This window comes from Takifugu rubripes, chromosome 15 (genome assembly GCF_901000725.2).
Source record: "Takifugu rubripes chromosome 15, fTakRub1.2, whole genome shotgun sequence".
NCBI lineage: Eukaryota > Metazoa > Chordata > Actinopteri > Tetraodontiformes > Tetraodontidae > Takifugu > Takifugu rubripes.
The window spans coordinates 11,719,141-11,737,127 of record NC_042299.1 but is presented as its reverse complement, the minus strand read 5'-3'; the positions used below and the strand labels follow the sequence as shown (position 1 = coordinate 11,737,127).

General features: G+C 46.9%; 1 protein-coding gene across 3 annotated transcripts; it reads left to right on the top strand.

The window, feature by feature from the left end:
• Positions 1-1,184: 1,184 nt before the first annotated feature.
• Positions 1,185-16,189, top strand: pcdh2ac (protocadherin 2 alpha c). 3 transcript variants are annotated; one of them, XM_029848138.1, is made up of 5 exons: positions 1,186-3,993; positions 6,263-6,324; positions 7,715-7,800; positions 12,804-13,007; positions 15,049-16,189. In XM_029848138.1, the coding sequence occupies exons 1-5, from the start codon at positions 1,453-1,455 to the stop codon at positions 15,081-15,083; spliced, it is 2,928 nt and encodes a 975-aa protein (XP_029703998.1). In that variant the 5' UTR covers positions 1,186-1,452; the 3' UTR covers positions 15,084-16,189. The 3 variants fall into 3 exon arrangements, with proteins under 3 accessions (XP_011609769.2, XP_029703998.1, XP_011609768.2); XM_011611467.2 differs by lacking the exon at positions 15,049-16,189 and having other exon boundaries at positions 1,185-3,993; positions 7,715-7,865; positions 12,804-12,940; XM_011611466.2 differs by having other exon boundaries at positions 12,804-16,189.
• Positions 16,190-17,987: the final 1,798 nt, after the last annotated feature.

Sequence of the window (17,987 nt, the reverse complement as noted above, 5' to 3'; positions counted from 1 at the left end):
AGCGTGTGCATCGTGGGGTTCACCACCGGCATCTTAAATACGATTATGTGACCTGACAGACAGTCTACCACTGACAGTGATCCGTGTGGAGGGAAGGTTGTGATTGTCAGTGTGATGCTTTCTCTCTGTTGCGCCTCGGCCGCGACCGCTGCGCCACAAAATCGCTACCGGCAAATTAAACGACTCCAGCGCAGACAAAGGGAGCCCAACCGAAGCCAGTCGACAAAACATGTGTCTTTACGCAATCACGCCCCCCCGCCCTCCCCTATTCATTTTTCTGGTCATTTCGCAAGAGCGTGCAGTATTGAATTCTGCAGATTAACTTTGCGCAAGAGTGACGCTGAACAGAATAAACAGGAAATGGACAGATGTGATTAATGGTCTGCCACGCGTCCTTTAAGGTCAACAAGTACACACACAGCGCTTCGTATTCGTGCGACAAATGATTGGTTTCGTCCAACACGTGCGCGAATGTGGATATTTAACAGTTTTGTGCGGTGGCCATTCTCTCTAACATGCCGGTCATCTGTTCCCAACGTACGAACGTACACACCGACATCTTAATGGAGGGATGAAGGGGAGAAATGGGTGGAGGGCAGGGGGAGGAGAGGGGGAGCTGCGCCACCATGGAGAGAGCTTTGGAGAGCGCACTAGGGTGGGATGCGGAGCCTTCAAGGTCAAGACAGATGCATCGATTTACAGCGCATCCGGCTACTGCCCTTTCAAAATAAAACCGAATACATGATCGTGGTGCCAAAAGTACAATTAACATACTTATGACGACATAAATAAAAGTGCAAACCAAAGAAAATGTTGTTCCTGCATTTTAAAACAGTTTGTCTGTGTAGATTCTCAATCATCCAGGTCATCGTATCCAAGGTAGTTTTCTCTGTCAACTGGACTGTGTTTCTTCTCTTTGAAGACCGTCTTCTTCGTCTCTTTGTGTTTGCTGTCAACAGTCAGGGACAATCCAAACCCCAATCAAAAAGGGCCAAACTGAGACTGAAAACACAAATCTCAAAATTCTGTGTATTTCTGTAAAATTGTTTTCCAATTCGACTTCCAGAACCCGGCAGCGGGTCCAGAATCCACCGCGACACTAATCGGTTGATAAACTGGCGTTCGTTACTTTATATCGAAAGACACAATAGTCATTTCCGGTTTTTATGCGACAATTTTGGACTCTTTGCGAATCTCACAGCTTCAACAGCAAGGAAACACACCCGTCAGCAGCGCGCAACGGAGACAAAAAAAAGCGCAGACGGACAAAGGAAATATGGGTGCGCTGGAGAGGATTCACCTCAGACGGGTCACACAATGGATGAAACGCCCGTGTTTTATTCACTGGGAGACCAATTAGCCCACCTGGATGAGGTGCTGGGATGCAAGATACTGCAAGCTAAAAAGGCGGAAGGCTGCGTTTAATCCGTCTGCGGATCCTGTGAGCTTGCAATGGCTGTGGTGGGGATATGCAACTGGATAGGGAATAATGTGCCTTTTTATTTTGTGGTATTTTCCTTGTTTTGTGGCCTTTCGTTTGGACAGTTGCGCTATTCAATTACAGAAGAGCTAGAAAACGGGGCACTGGTCGGTGATCTGGCGCATGACTTGGGGCTGGATATTCGAAAGCTCTCCACCCGAAAAATCAAGGTAACGTCCAACAGTGGCAAACGCTATCTGATTGTCAACCCCAAAAACGGGAAATTGCTCGTCAACGAAAGGATCGACCGAGAGACTCTGTGCGAGTTATCCAGTACCTGCTTCATTAATCTGGAGGTTGTGGTCGAAAACCCCACTGAGGTGCACCATGTCGAGGTGGAGATCGTGGATGCCAATGACAATGCGCCGCAGTTCCCCAGAGACGAGTACCAGCTAGAGATTACAGAATCCGCGTTACCGGGATCTCGTTACCCGATCGAACATGCCCAAGACCCAGACAGTGGCTCCAACTCGGTTCGTATGTATCAGCTGAGCACAAACGACCATTTCGCGCTGGTTTCGAACAAACCTTCCATTAATACAAAGCACATCGAGCTTGTGCTCAAAAAGCCCCTCGATCGCGAACAGACGCCTTACCACCAATTAATTCTAAGTGCTGTGGATGGCGGGACGCCAGAGAAAACGGGCTCAGCTAAAATCAACGTGCGGGTCCTGGACTCCAATGACAACATCCCCACTTTTGACAGCTCAGTGTACAAGGTGAAGTTGTTGGAGAATTCGCCCAAAGACACTCTGGTGATTAAACTGAATGCAACAGATCTGGATGAAGGCACAAACGGAGAGGTTTATTACTCTTTCAGCAGCTACACTCCCGAGAGGGTGAGGCAGATGTTCAGCATGGACACCAACACGGGAGAAATCCGAGTGAGGAGCAATGTTGACTACGAGGAGACCAACTCCTATGAGATGTACATCCAGGCCATGGACAAAGGCCCAGGCGCCGTGGCGTCGCACTGCAAGGTTGTGGTGGAGGTGGTGGACGTGAACGACAACGTCCCTCAGATAGTGCTGTCGTCTCTGTCCAGTCCTGTGAGGGAGGACGCCCGGGCGGACACAGTCGTAGCCCTCATTAGCGTCACCGACCGGGATTCTGGCACCAACAAGCAGGTGAGCTTAGAAATCCCGCCAGGCCTTCCTTTCAAGATCAAGTCTTTCAGAAATTACTACACTCTGGTTACCTCAGCCTTCCTGGACCGCGAGACCACTGATGCCTACAATGTCACTCTGAGTGCCACAGATGGAGGAAACCCTCCCCTTTCCTCCCAGAAGACCATCCAGGTGGACGTGGCCGATGTGAATGACAACCCGCCACGGTTCGAACAGACTTCGTACACGGTGTACGTGGCCGAGAACAATGCCCCCGGGGCCTCTTTATGCACTGTGAAAGCTCAGGACGCGGACATTAAAGAGAATGCGCGCATCACTTACACAGTGCTTAATGACAACAACCATGGCATCCCTGTCACCTCCTATGTGTCTGTGAAGGCTGATACAGGGGAGGCGTACGCCCTGCGAGCCTTCGACTATGAGTCATTGAGAGAGTTCCACTTCCAAGTCAAAGCCCAAGACGGGGGTATTCCCCCACTCAGCCGTGTCGCCACGGTCTACATTTACATAATGGACCAGAACGACCATTCGCCATTAATAGTTAATCCTCCCGGTAACGGCACACGCTCTTTGGAAACGGTACAGAAGAACGCAGAGCCTGGTGCCTTGGTGACCAAAGTGGTGGCATATGACGCGGATGCCGGTCCGAACGCCTGGCTGGTGTATGTCCTGGAGACCGCCACTGACCTTGACTTGTTCAAGGTGCACGAGCACACCGGTGAGATCAGGACCACCCGGAGGATCCTGGAAGACAACTTCACCTCTTTCTCCCTGACCGTTATGGTCAAAGACCATGGGCTGCCTCCCCTGTCCTCCACGGCCACGATAAATGTGGCAGTCATGGAGGTGCCACCCAAAGTGGCCCCGGACCCTAAGAGGATCATACGACCTCACAACACGCTCTTTTTCTCCAACGTGACGCTCTACCTGATCGTGGCTCTGAGCGCCACCACCTTTGTGTTCCTGGTCACTGTGGTGGTCCTGGCCATCGTGCGTTGTCACGCCTACTGCAGCCAGCCCGGGTCCTGCTCCACCTGCTGTGGGTCACAGAAGCCTCCTCCGGACGGTGGAAGCAGCAGCGTGAGCGCCGGCGGGGCAGCAAGCGGCGGAGCCGCGGCGCAGCCCAATAACAACGTGGTGCTCCGGCGAGACCTTAAAGTGGAGCCTCATTACATTGAAGTGCGCGGGAATGGCTCCCTGACAAAGACTTACTGCTACAAGACCTGCCTGACCGCCACCTCTGGCAGTGACACGTTCATGTTCTACAACACGGGGCGTCCCATTAGCGGCACCTGGGGCAGCGGCGCCGACCGCTTCTTCACGGGTGGCAGCGGATTTGTCCGCCGACTGAGCATGCCCGATGCCTCTCTTCAGATCTGCCCAGAGGTGGGTCACTCCCTTTTTTTTGATCTTTACCTTGGTCCATATAACTGCCAAGGTCGTCAGTTAATGTCCATACATTGACGTGGCTTTATTGGGTCCTTAAGGGTTTGTATTGGGTTGCTTAAAGACGCGCGTGTCGCTGCTACGGGACGCTCCTGCGTGTCTGTTTCAATCCCATCCTGCCACGCATTGAATCTTCACAGGCCTCTTGGTTCGCATCCCACTTGCAGTGCACGGCCACATCAGCCCGGCCCAGCTCAGCACTCGCAGTGCATTAGTGTCAGTCTTGATGCTTTTCAGGCGTCCTGTGTGGTTTCTGATGATTCAGAGATTTGTGTCCTGACGCGAGCTTGTCATCGCATCAGCGCTGAGAACAGGTCACGTAGAGACTTTCACTACTTGCTCAGTCAACATGCGAGCGGCTTTGACTGGATGTGCGTGCAGAACAAGTGGATGCCCCCCCCCCCCACTGTGAGAGAGCTGTGCATCGATGACACTGTCAGATAGACGGATATATCTGTAGTTAACGAGTGGTCGATCACACTGCTCCATTGTGAAATCACAGTCGAGCGTGCCAGAGCCACAGATGAGGGTGGTTGCACAAGTTTTAGATTTAAAAAGTTTGATTCTTTTTTATGGGAGGCAAAAAGCAACATTTCACCGCATATTGTATTCAGATGTTAATGAGAATGAAATAACAATGAACCACCAGGATTTCTGGAACTCATTAACAAGTGTATCGGCAGCTCTTGTGCTTGGATATAAATTATGAAGCGGGCCCATTGCAGATATCTGGCTGTGTTGTTGGCATCTCAGCTGAGAGACTTTCTGAGTAACACGTGCACCCTTTAAAGTTGACATTAGCATTAGCTAATTAGTTAGAGAAAGCCAAGTTTAGCTCCAACGGAAAGTTCAGACGTCCGATTTTGAAACTTCAAACAACTGAGTTGTCAAAGCGCCAAATATTCCAAAATATCACTTTGAAAGTCGTTGCGTCACACACTTCAGGGGTCAAGAGGTTATCTTGGGATGTACTCTAGCTTCATAATGATGAGGCACCAGTCACAGGGACATTAGTTATGGGAAAATGTCTTCTCCAAAGCAAGTGTAGATTGAATTAACCTCCAGCCTCTGTTCCTCAGCCCAGCAAATTAGATTTTCTCAGAGTCCACCAGCACAAAGAACTCCCCTCTGGGTTGCACCGAGGAACAAAATGTGCCATCTTTATCTGGGACACCTGCCACTGCTTGAGCGGGTTTGGGCCTGAAACACAGATTTTCTCACTCAGTGCTCTTTGCTGCTGCAACTTACATGGTGCTCACAGAACTTAACATGGGCTGCAAAACAGATGCTCCCAGCAGTTTCCGCTCACAGAAGGGATGCCAAAAAAGCCCCCGCACAACTGAATAACTAGCACGCAAGGTCGGCTTCATTGGCCTCGTGTTAAAAATCTGACATTTGATCGCGTAAAAATTCATTTAAACCTTTAGGATTGTGCGCAGCCACACATAAGTAAAGAAAGCAGATCTGGTTAACAGTAGTTTGGAAACACTGATGTTCCTTCAGGCGTCTAATCATGGCACTGTTAAGCGCTCCAGAAAGGCTGCGTGCGAACATATCGTGACACAAATTCATTTAAACAATCACCATATGTGTATGTGTTGATCGGGGACAAAAACATGGAAAAGAAAACAGTAAATTTGTTTCTCATTAAAACAGTTAATCGGTTATATCTGCTCGTTCTCGGTCGGTGGACCGGAGGCCGATGCAGGCTGGACATGGAGGAGGCTGTTTAGGTGAAGATGTCTGCCACTTAGTGGGTGTGAGGGCAGTAATTTACCAGGGGGGTCCTGACAGGAGCAACCCAATTCATCAGCAGCAGACAGATTTACTGGAGTCACACACAGATGCACATGGAAACACGCACAAGCACACACGTGCACACACACACACACACACACACACACACACACAAATTGGTTTATACACACCCAACAGTCATGACAGTTCTCACATTTATAGAGGCAGAGAGTGTTCAAAAAGGCATCGATATGGTTTTGATTCACTGGCCGCTTTAGAATCCTTTGGTGTGTCTATGTTGATACTGTGTGTGTGTGTGTGTGTGTGTGTGTGTGTGTGTGTGTGTGTGTGTGTGCACAGGGGATGTGTATTATGTTTAATTGATGAGACCATGTGAGCCTGGCTCTGCATTGTATGAACTAAACCTCCACCCCCACCTCTCTCTCTCTCTCTCTCTCTCTCTCTCTTGCAGCCCAAAGCCCCAAATGCTGACTGGCGATACTCTGCCTCTCTGAGGGCAGCAGGGGTACAGAGGTAAGCACTTTCCATCTTAAAACTCGACCGCAACTTTGTTCATCTAAAAAAAAAAAACCCTTTCAGAGTCAGGCGCTCACTGCTGCTCCACCCTGCACCGTGCTGCTGTGACCCTTCATGTTGCGGCACATCCCAAATCACCATTGACGCCACACAAAAAAATGCTGCAGCTTAATATATACAGTAGAATCCCTCCCTCCCCATCAGACGTCACCAGCGGCCCTCCCAGCACGTGTGTGTGTCCTAACCTGCACAAGCATTGGATGCGTCTCACTCCTCCTCTGCAGTGTAACACAATATAGGTCATCAACATTCTGAGTGTTACCCACAGTTGCACTCTTCAAGCAGGAAGCATGAAGGACGAATGAGCTGAGCCTGACCTTTCTCAGATCACCAGATGCATCGGCACCAGTGTGCACGGACACACAGCCGTGCATCTCTGTGTGTATTTTTATACTTTTTGTCCAGCGGTGAGGCTCATGCAGACAGACAACAGAGGACATTTCAGACTCCAGACATACATGCTAATTCCTCACATGTGCTGGGGTGCTACAACCTCACGGATGTGGCTCCAGCATTGATGGAATGAATCCCAATCACTGATTGAACCAAAGATAACTGAACCCTCTAACGGAGCTAAGTTAAAGGGGGTGAGTGTTGCCCCAGGGGTTTATTTCTGCTGAACTGGTCATTTCCAGGTACTACATTTCCAGATTAAGATGAAATGCTGACTGTAAAATCAGTATTTCTACCAGGACATCAGGGACTAATTAGTTTTACCTCCACTTGTGTCTTAATTGTTCTGGATTTTCGTGATTTCATGCTAGCTGTGCTTAGTTGTGCAGTGTTCTGCACGCGCGTTTGATTTAATCGGACATTAGTGTTAATTTCGGGGTGCGGAGGGTAACGTAATGTGCATCATGTCTTCCTGACATCAATTAACATAAATCATCATCGCAATTTGCCGCGCGTGTCTGACGCGCCGGCGCCAGTGACAGGCGCAGACGCAGCGGCTCGCGACACTTCACCCGGCACGGGCGCAGTTGTAATAGATCTGTCCTTGCAGCGTGCCGCTGACCCACATTCCCAGTGCATTCAGACGGCGTAAACAAATAAATCGTCACGTGTCTCGCACCTTTGGGTTCATCAGTGCTTTGGGAGGGGCGCATATTGATCATAAGTCCCTGTTCAGCATAAGTGTGCTGCACTTCTGAGAGAGGCTGGATGTGCTGCATTGCAGAGGCCCCACTCAGGGATGGTGCTCCTGTGCATTCTGTAGGTCCGATCATCGCCACTGGCAGATGCATTTCTGCTGCTGGAACCAGGAACCTTTGGAGGAACCCCAGATCCTCCTGTAAATGTATGTGACTGTGTTTGTTCTGCCTTTCAGTTCGGTCCACATGGAGGAGGCCTCTGTGATGCAGGGAGCGCAGGGGATGCTGGTCCAGAACTGGCCCACTGTGTCCAGCGCTGCAGGTGAGCAGGAGTCCAGCAGAGTCCACCAGAACTGAGTTGTCTTTTCAAATACTGAGATGAAACCAGTAAGTTTGCAGATTTGACTCAGCATGTAAGCCACCTGGACACTTTACAGGTCCTTTAACACATTTAAATCAACTGTTTTTACTCCAGATTTGAGTGAACTGTCCTTTAATCATCTACATGATATTGAATTCCAGTGTGATGTTTATATAGAGCTGAGCTGAGGTGCCAAAAGCCTGAGGCCCCTGTGCCGAGGCACAGATAAACATCTCCATCCAACAGCAGCTGGCAGCTGCAGAGCTGCAGACTCCCAAAAAAACAAGCATTTTTGTTTGTGTGTGTGTGCTGTGCTGCGTTGGTGGAAATGCTGAAAGTAAGAGGAAACAGAGCACACACACTCCCCCCCCCCACCCCCCACCCCCCCCACACACACAAAGGGTCTCCAGACACACTGGCTCACAACTAATTACTCCAATACTTGAATGTCGAGTGCCTTGGAAGAATTTGAAAACAACTATTTCGCAACGGAGGAACAGTGTCCCCTTGTCTCATCAGCCAGGCTTACTGACAATGATTATCTGTCCAATTCCGAGAATAAAAACATGGGTGGAGTCCTGAGGGTGATGGAGAGCATCAGGATTAATCACCGAACAGACGGTGTTGCCCCGTCTGCCATCGTTTGCCGCTGCCGAAGATGAAACCGGGAGTAAGCTCCAGAGTCGGCAGTGAACGGTTGTGATGGCCGATGTGCTGCAGCGCATTCCAAATGTGGCGCAGTCGGAGCTGTGTTTATATAAGTGACCCCTGGTGCAGAGGAGGAGATGCTGGTCTGGAGCCAGAGGGGAGGAGAACGGACCTTCTTACGCTGGGACGAGACAGCCCCAACACAGAGCGAGCGCTCTCTCCCTCCTCTAATGCTGCATGACACAAACGTTTATCCTGTCTGTGGTTAAAGCCTGTTCATGGTATGTTGTGCTACATGCCATAGACTGTACACAGGTTGTTGTTTTTTCTTTCCATTGTATCCACAGCTGCTGGCAATTTGAGAAAGAAAAAGAAGGGTGAGCTCTGTGTGCTGTAGGATAAATCAGTTGTTTGCATTGATAAATCTCTGCTCAGTAAACACAGCCTCCAGATTATTCTCCATTCAAGTCGCATCCGCACAATTATGATGAATGGTTTGGTTTTTAACATGTTTAAAGACAACCTTCAAGGTTGCCACTGAGGTTTTGGGGTTAAAAGGGCTTAATCGCAGTTTTGGAGAGGAGGAGTAGAGAGACGGGTGGGGGGTGGGGGGGGCAGCAAGGTGTTGGGGGATGGAGAGAGAGAAAGGTTAAGAGGATTGGCAGGTTCCTGCAGCAGTGTTGTTGCTAGGGAACGCCATGTGACCTGTTGCCTGGCAACACTGTCTAACTGATCGACTGCGGCAGTGGCCGCACCCTCCATCAGCGGGGAGTGGGCGAGAAGGCAGTTTCCATGGCAACCGTTCACATCTCTGAATGGAAGATTTGGAGCCAGCGTTGGGAGCTGTGAGGACGCGAGCGAGGGTCGGTATTAAAAAGAGGGCATCGAGACATGGAGGAAACGACACGCAGAGAAGAGGAACATGCACCTTGTGCAATCTGCACGATGCCCAGAGTGCATGCAGGTGTTACAAAACACCAGAGGGACTCGTCTTCCTGGGTGAGACAGGAAATATCGCGGCCTCTTTGGAATGTAGGACATCAGGTTACAGGAAAATTGAGGCTTAATACTCCCACATAGCTGCACCAGGTGTCATGGCAACCTCCTCACAAGAAGCCGCACTGACCTGCTTACCAGCAGTTCCGCTATAATCCCCCGACTACACACGTGGCTGTGAAATTTAGGCTAATATGAAACGCCGATGGAGTTACGAATAATCCTGTACACCAGCCGAACACTCTGCATATGGAAATAAATACATATATACAGGCACACACCTGTAAAGGAACAATTCAGGCTGTGGGATGTGGGATGTCCCCCCAAAAAACCTGGACGAGATTCACCTGATTAGATGCTGCGCAGCCACTTCAGCTCAGCTTGGGGGGGGAGGTTCCTTTGGTCCCATGGTTAGTTTCCATGATTGATGATTTGAAGATAAGCAGAAGAATCTGAAGCGGAAGCCAAAAACTTCCACATTTTCCACCGCTGCAAAATGACGCGGGATTTGTTTCCGATTTAAAACCCGCCAAGAGCTTTAGCATCACCTAAAGGATGTGTTTCTCATCTCCTCTCCTCCGTTAAATCACAGAATCAGGTAACAGGAAATGGTGCGGTTATATAAAATGGAGGTGCATTGTGCACGCCAGTGTCATGGGCTGCATTACTGCCTCGCTAATCTCATCCACATTCTGCTCCACGTTATTTTGCACGTCTCCCCTCCGAACGTCGCAGGCTGTCTTCTCGGTTTATTTTCAGCACGGCTGTCCTCCTCCACACAGGAACCGCGCGACGGGAGCAGCTGAATGGGAGTTTATTTCAAATGTCAGATCCTGTTCCTGGGTTTAATACCCAGATTAAATCCAAACAGACAGGCCGCACCATCAAATGTCATAATCCTCCACAACAGACACGCTCTACAGCTTTGACTTCGCTGATGGCGAGATAAGACGATAACGTCAGAATAATCATTAAACAAGCCAAATTAGATCGTTCGGTCGTTTTGCTGATTTTTAAAAAAAATTATATTTAAATAACTTGACATTGAATAGTCGGAAGGCTCAACGTCACTGTAGATTTTATCTGAGGCCTTTATATTGTTCATTTAACCGCCTCTCAATCTCTAACTATTTAATGTAACTTAAAAATGTATACACTTCTATTTTTACAAGTCAAAAAGAAATTATTCATAGGCTTCTGAGCTGCTGCTAACCTGAATGTTAGCCTTTGTTTCGTCCCTACTGTCAGCAGTCAGCTGACACACACGACCATGTGAAGCACTATCCTTTATTTAGCCGTTCATTCAAAATAACCTGGTAAATCTGAACTGGTTGGCGATCGTTAAAGATTTATAGGTTTTTGTCTGTCTCCCTGTTTGGTGGTCGCAAAACAAATAAAATAAGAGGTCAAACTATCAGAAGTGTTATTCTTGACTGGTATAAAGGATCCACTATTTCCATTTCCACTGCAGTTTATGTGATGTTCTGTTGTTTTCCTCCTTATCCACCACAAACAGGCCTCTAAGTTGGCAGAAATAGTTTATATTTCGCTAAAAAAGCCCGATCTGGGGCGTCTGTGCACCTCTGGAAGTGATTCCATGCATCATCCGGAGCCGTCTGCATGCTTTTAAATAATAACTGATCAACAGTGCAAAGCTCAGTGTTCCGCCTCGCAACCCATCTTTTTTGATATTCCGTACGAGTAATTTATTCGTATGCTCGCTGAACTCGCGGCATCGGGACGGGGCGTGCGCGCGGACGGTATTTTTAAAGAACGTGTTCCCCAGCGGAGCAGCGTTTGAGACAATTTCAGTGCTCCAGCGATGTCATAAATAGTCTACAAAAGAAAAGTCAAACTGAGTCCTTTTTTTTGTTGTTGCAGGAGCCTGTTTGATCTAAATAAAATCCCGGCTGAAAGTAGGTCATTGCGGAGGGAACTGGTGTGGGCCTGAGAGCACCATGTCTGCAAACCCGCCCACCCCCGTCTTTCCTAGTGCCTCCCTTCCTCCCTCCCTCCTCATCTCATCTCATCCACTCCTTTTCATTCGCATCCTTTTAACCTTATGACCTTAATCGCCCTGTTTTTCCCTACTGCCTATTTTAATGGCCATTTTCTAACCTGCCATCGAGGCTGCTGTTGCCGGAGCCCAGGAAGTGGAATCCCTGCGTTCGGTGATGGCAACAGTGATCTGCTGCCGTCGTCCAAACACGAAGCACGCTGCCAAGTTAAAGATCTCCGCGTTCTTAAGCTTTGTTCCTCCGCAGTGTTCCCTCTCGGCTGGATCGCTGTCCTGAAAATGTCGGCTCTCTTTGGCCGTCGCCTCACTGTCAGGCTCCGGCTCTGCCTGCTTTTGCTTCGTTTCCATTATTCCTGATATGTCAGCTTTTATAAACATCCCAGACTTAAGCAACTCTGAGGAAAGAGCAAAGCGTGACGGGCAGGATCAGCAGCTATCACCAGACACTTTATGACGCCAGAATGAACTTTAAAATGAAGTCTGATCGATGTTACAAGTGGGAATTGATAATAATAATAATTCAGACTCCTAATGGTTGGGATTAATTCTAATTCTTGATGAGCACCGTCGTGAGAAATTAGGAAGTAGCCAACAGATTTAATGGCCGATGGTGAATTTGTGATGGCCAAGTGGGTGATGTAGTGAACTTAACCATAAGCTGAACACAAACTTCAGACTTTACCAACAATATACGTGAAGAAATGACTGATTAACCACCCGCATCATCTTGAGCTCATGCCAAAGTCATAACAGCATCCATCTCTTCCCTTTAGCATCACTTTTGTTTAAAGTTGGAGGATTTAATATTGCATATTCTAATGAGCTATTTTCAACTGCTTTGCATTTTTAACATGACTCGTTCATCATCTGCTCGTGAAAAAAGAGTCGATTCTGGAATGAATCTGGATCAAACACTGCTGCATCCACGACTTTCAGGAACGTTTGTACTTCCTGCGTCAGTAAAGGTCATCGGAAAATGCTATTTCTGAGCGGGTTTAGAGAAAGCTTTGTTCTTTATTTGTAGAACGCCTGGAATATGCATTCATGAATGTTTTTATACCCTAAAAGTAAAATAAAAGCATTTCCCTTAAAACAAATGTAATAGTAACCATATATGTATATGGTAGAGTGAGTCCACAGCATTGTGTCTATAGGATAATGTTGGATGTGAGGATGTTATATAAGGTGAGCCCCAAGGCTTAGTCATCGACCCCTTTTTACATGAACAGTTATGAAGATTTAAATACGGGTAAATCAGAATGTCTCTGCAGTCACATCCTTTTGTTTCCTTCAACATGTGCAGATGGAGAAGGTGGCGGTGAACTGTCGCCGCCTGTGGGCGCTGGTGTCAACAGCAACAGCTGGAACTTCAGATACGGCGCGGCGCAGGCCTACTATCCCCCCCAGCCCCTGAAGCCCGGAGAGATCCCCCCCGAGGCCTTCATCATTCCCGGGTCCCCAGCCATCATCTCCATTCGCCACGACGCCGGCCCCGTAGACGACAAAGGCGAGTTCATAAGCTTCGGCAAGAAGGACGAGGCCAAGAAGAAGAAAAAGAAGAAGAAAGACAAGAAGGACAAGAAGGAGAAAGGGAAGGATGATGAGTAGAGGCTGAGGGGTGACTTAAAAACAGAGCCAACTTACTAACGTCCCAATCTCAGAGCAAAGCAAACAAGAAACAAAAGATCAAAGCCAAATGCACTCTTTAAAACCGAGGGTGTCCCCGTGCAAATTCACACAGACACTGTACAAGGGCCAAACCCTCCTTAGACCCGATCCTGCTTCTCACACAACGTGAAAGTGCTAAACAAATGGTTCTAGCTTTCTGGCTTCGTTTGGCCTTTAATGCTTGGCCAGTGAAAACCCATGATCACCAAAACACAACAGAGACGCTGTTACAGTTGGACCAAATTCAAACAGAAAGATGTTGCAGCAACGCCCCCCCCCACTATTTGTATCTGACCGTCCTCGGCTAAGGTTGCCCGCATTGGCACCTCGGCCTTTATGCAGCCCCATTCCTTTTTCAATCACCGCGCTTGAGGTGAAAATAAAGCCAAACTAAGTAAATAATAATAAAAAAAAACAACTTTTAACGTCAGTATTACGGAGGCCTTGTAGATCCAGAAAAATGTGGTCTTTTTTATAAAAAGAAAAAGCAAAAAAAGAGTTAAAGGAACACCGTACAACATGGCACCACAATATTAGCATCGCTAAAACAAGCGGGGCGGTTGAACCTTGCAGAACCGCAGCGATAACGCGCTCCGATTTAACGCAGCCTGGACTGGGTCGCAGCATCCACGCCTACGTTTGTTCCCAGGTCAGGCAATGATCACCGGCTCCATGATTGGAAGATATTTTGTAATTAACACACTGCTAAATTGGACTGTACCACGGGCAACGAGGGGGATTTTACTGTTGTATAGTTCTGGCGTTCATCCAGATGAGCAGCCAATCAGCACATTGCTGACAAATTTGTAGATTTAAGTCGAGTGGCGTTAATACCATGATTGGTGATTGGTATCTGTTGGATTTTTACAAGTGTCTCGATGTTTTCATCCATTTTCTATAAATCGTGTACAGTTAATTGACAAACCACTGTGCAAATGTAGCCGGGCGACTTTTTTTTTCTTCCCTGGCTTAGAATGACATCATCGAGACGAGTACGGTGTTGGACGGGTTTGGCCAAGCATAAGCACATACATGGTGGACCATTAGCGAGTCCCATCATGGTAGATTTAAGGCTGGATTAAGTGAATAGGAAGAAAATGGATGGAAACATCTTCAATGACTGCGACAGGCATGGAAATTTGAAAAATTAAAAAAAAGGCTTTGTGCAATGCTAAAGAAAAAAGGAAAAAAATGAAATCCTAATTTACTGTTAGTGAGTGCAGTTGTGTGATTTTGTATCATTTGCACCTGCTTTATTGCTTGCTTAAATATGTAGTTGCTACTTAAGGTTATGTAACAGGTTCTTGTGGTGCTACCGCTTATGTTTTGGCAACGCCCGGAATTCGGGAGCAGTGAACGGATGGGATATAACTAGGGAGCGTACGTGCAGCTGATCCAAGTGATCCCTGACCTCACTGAACACAGGTCAACCAGGGTCCTAATCTCTGCGTGTATCGACCACATACATGCAAATATGCACATGCAGACATGCACCAAACACAAAGCTCTACATAAAGACGACACAGGCTCCTTCCTGGACACTCTGAACCTGAAAGCCATGCTCGATAAAGAAGTGTACGATATGGCTGGGATGCAGGAAAGTTGCTCTTTGCTTCGTTTCAGTTCAAGGCTGAACCCTCCTCTTCTGTCTCTGAATGTTAAGTAGTTGTTCCTCATTCCCCACACCGCTGCCTCCGCTGCTTCAGTGCTCGTGGGACCTGCCCGTCCACCTGTGTCCCTACCTGCTCTCCTGGGTCATCAGAACACGCTGGGACGGCTCCAGTGAACTCAGCATCGTCCGTGTATCTGTGCTTGCACACACTCTCACTCTCTTGTCGGCATTTCAGCGTCAAATATGCAATTTTTTTTGTCATCCCCAGCCTCGGATCTGACGACGTCTGACGGATTAGCATAATCTGATATCATTCACTGCTGGCTTGGCGGAGGGGGTGCGGGATAAAAGACGAGCGGGACTTTGCAGAGAATTGTGTAGATAAAGAAACTGCTGCAACTGGACTGGAGGAGCTGCTTCAGAGTGATGAATTATTGATGGACGATCGGATTTGGAGGCCTTCGCAAAATCAAGTGAAATCCAGGTCGGCAGCGGTGGAGAGAGGTTACAGAAGGAGGTGAAGTCAGGATGGAGGTCCTGGAGCTGGGTCCACGTCAGCGCTCCTTTTTTCCAGCCCATTGGTTTTTCCCTCCCTGCCATTCACGTGTCTCCGCCCCCTGTCCTGCCCCATGCCCCACCCCCTTCAACTGTACTTCTGTGCTGTCAGATCACCAAGTGGCTGTTTGCATGTTATAAGCAAAGGAAACAGATATTATATAGATACTATATATACATAGAAATGTTTTTCCCTCGCTGGGACGTGTGTATCGGTACAGATATAACTCTGATACACACACTCAGACAATACTCATTCAATGCCCCACAATCTTACATACGTTTACATACATGTACGCTGTTGCTAACAGTAACTTGTGGGAAAAGCTGAACGAAACACACTTTTTATCCTGTTGAAAATGACTTTAAGCTACTAGATGTACATCATGCTATTGTCTTCTGCTATGAAATCGCTCCTTTCTTTCTGTTTTTTAACCCTCCTGACTTTTCATAGGTGAGAAAACCCTCAAAGTCGCGTCAAGCTACGAAGTGACGACCGAGCAAAGAGTCGTTTGCTCACCCTCCATATCTACTTCTCTCCGTTAGAGAACTGAATACAAAAATACAGAGAAAACATGAGAAAAAAAAGTCAAAATATACCTAAAAAAGGATAAAAAAAATAAGGTTGATGTATTCTCTGCTTGTGTATAGTGAATGTTCCTCAGTCTCACGGGGTGTAGCAGTGAGTGGCTCACATCAGTGGACTGTGCCAGTGCAGATCTGTTCAGAACTTTTTCATTTTTTGTACACCTGCTTCATCATTGTAAAGGTGATTCTAGTGGTTCTTATGATTTCATCAATCTGGTAATGTGTTTTGTTAAAAAGTCACAAATAAAGTTTTTTCTTAAATATGATCCAGTCGTGTCATGGCGTCATTGCAGGCTGTGAAAAAGAGATTACTGTTTGTTGTTATGTAAAATATACTGTAATAAATAATGATAAAATATAGGCAACCACTCCTGTGCATTTACACATAACACACACACACACACATGCAGGGCATTTGAACAGAATTCTGAAAATAAGGATTCATTTTGCTGTCCAGTTCTCTCAGAATTTTATAAAAGGGAAATGAAAACTACCTGAAAATATTAATGATTGTTTTATTTCATCACATTATCAGTCAGGGAGGTAAACCTCGCATACATTAAATAATTAGCAGTTTACAGTACCACTTGCTTTTAGTAAAGTACTGCTAGGAGAAGTCAAAACTGCATGCTAAGACTATTATAAAAAGACTGGTTAGCATAGCTATATATCACAGCATTTGTTCATTTCAAAATGGAACAAGGCTGATAAACCATTTTTCATGCTGCTGAAAGTTTCTCAAAACACAACTTTATTGCAAAGCTGTGAACATGAACACAAACACGAGCCAACCAGGCCAAAGGTCAAGGCTGCCATGTCTTGGGCGGGTTAATGGGCAGGTTAAAGCTCTTTGGATGGCTGATGATTCACTGACACCATCTGGCTGTGGAATCAAGTATCATCATCAGCTCTTTCCAACAACTCGGACACCTTCTGATGAAAGCCGAGACTGATGCCAGAGCTTTATCCCCTTGAAATGCAGACCATCAAAATCTGAGATCCATATCATTTTGTCTATTTTGCCTAATTAGACAATTTCTTACTCTGCCTCTCCACAGGTCCACGGGTCTCGTGGAATCACAATGATTATCTTCTGATAATTATCGTCTGTTACAACATACAACATTCCTTTTTATGACCAGGGCGCGGGGAGCAGATGTAAGTTAACAATTTTGTTTTATTAAAGGTGCTTTCAAATTATTTCAACATTGATTAAACCCAAAATGTTTGCAGGCATAATGGAAGTTTAATGCTCCTTCGCCATCTAGTGGCAATTCTATGAATAGCAATTACGGGATGACGTAAATTCCTCCCTTAATTAATTTTCATTTATTTATTATAGATACTCTTACATAATTATGAATAACGTGTTTCCAGTTCACATTTGTCACTTACTATTATACAAAAAATACTCTCACAGGTCTTAGATTAAACTACGTGTTTTCAAACGTCATTATTTTAAACAAATCTGCATAAAGGTACTAAGAAAGAAAATACAGGAAATTATTTAGCTTGGTTTTTGGGGTCTACATTTTTTTTGATAACTAGGAAAAGCCCTGAAACTTTGTTGTTTAGCTCCAGAGGTGAAGTCAACATCAGAGATGCTTTGCCACAAGCTGCAACTGTAGCAACTACAGTAGTAGTGTATCCATGGTGATGCAGCTCTTCTTCTGTATTCCTTTAAATCCACACTCACATTGTTGGAAACTCCTCCACATTATCAGCAGGGATCTCAGGTTCACAGATGTCCCACCTCTTAGCTTGTACTCCTCGCCTGAGCAGGGGCAGCGATGTCTGACTGGGTTTCATCTGCAGAAGGGTCTAAACTGCGGGCTCTCTGCATCCACAGCTGTCTTGAGCCAGACTCAGTCCAACCCTGTGGATTAAGCAGGGTATCGATCGTTTTGGGAGCCCACAGTGGCCGACTTCAATGGGAAAGCTGATTGCTTGCCTTCCTTTTAAATCCGCTTCTTCGATCTTGGTATTTTGCCTTCATCATTTGGTGAGATGTGTCCAGCCTCTCTTCGCAGGACTCCGCGAGTTCCGCAGCGTTATGATGGTCTT

Bases quoted from the DNA above. Each gene is read 5' to 3' on its own strand.
- pcdh2ac (XM_011611466.2), top strand. From the start codon at position 1,453: ATGGCTGTGGTGGGGATATGCAACTGGATAGGGAATAATGTGCCTTTT. The intron at 3,994-6,262 runs GTGGGTCACTCC...TCTCTCTTGCAG, and splicing joins CTCTTCAGATCTGCCCAGAG to CCCAAAGCCCCAAATGCTGA. The intron at 6,325-7,714 runs GTAAGCACTTTC...TCTGCCTTTCAG, and splicing joins AGGGCAGCAGGGGTACAGAG to TTCGGTCCACATGGAGGAGG.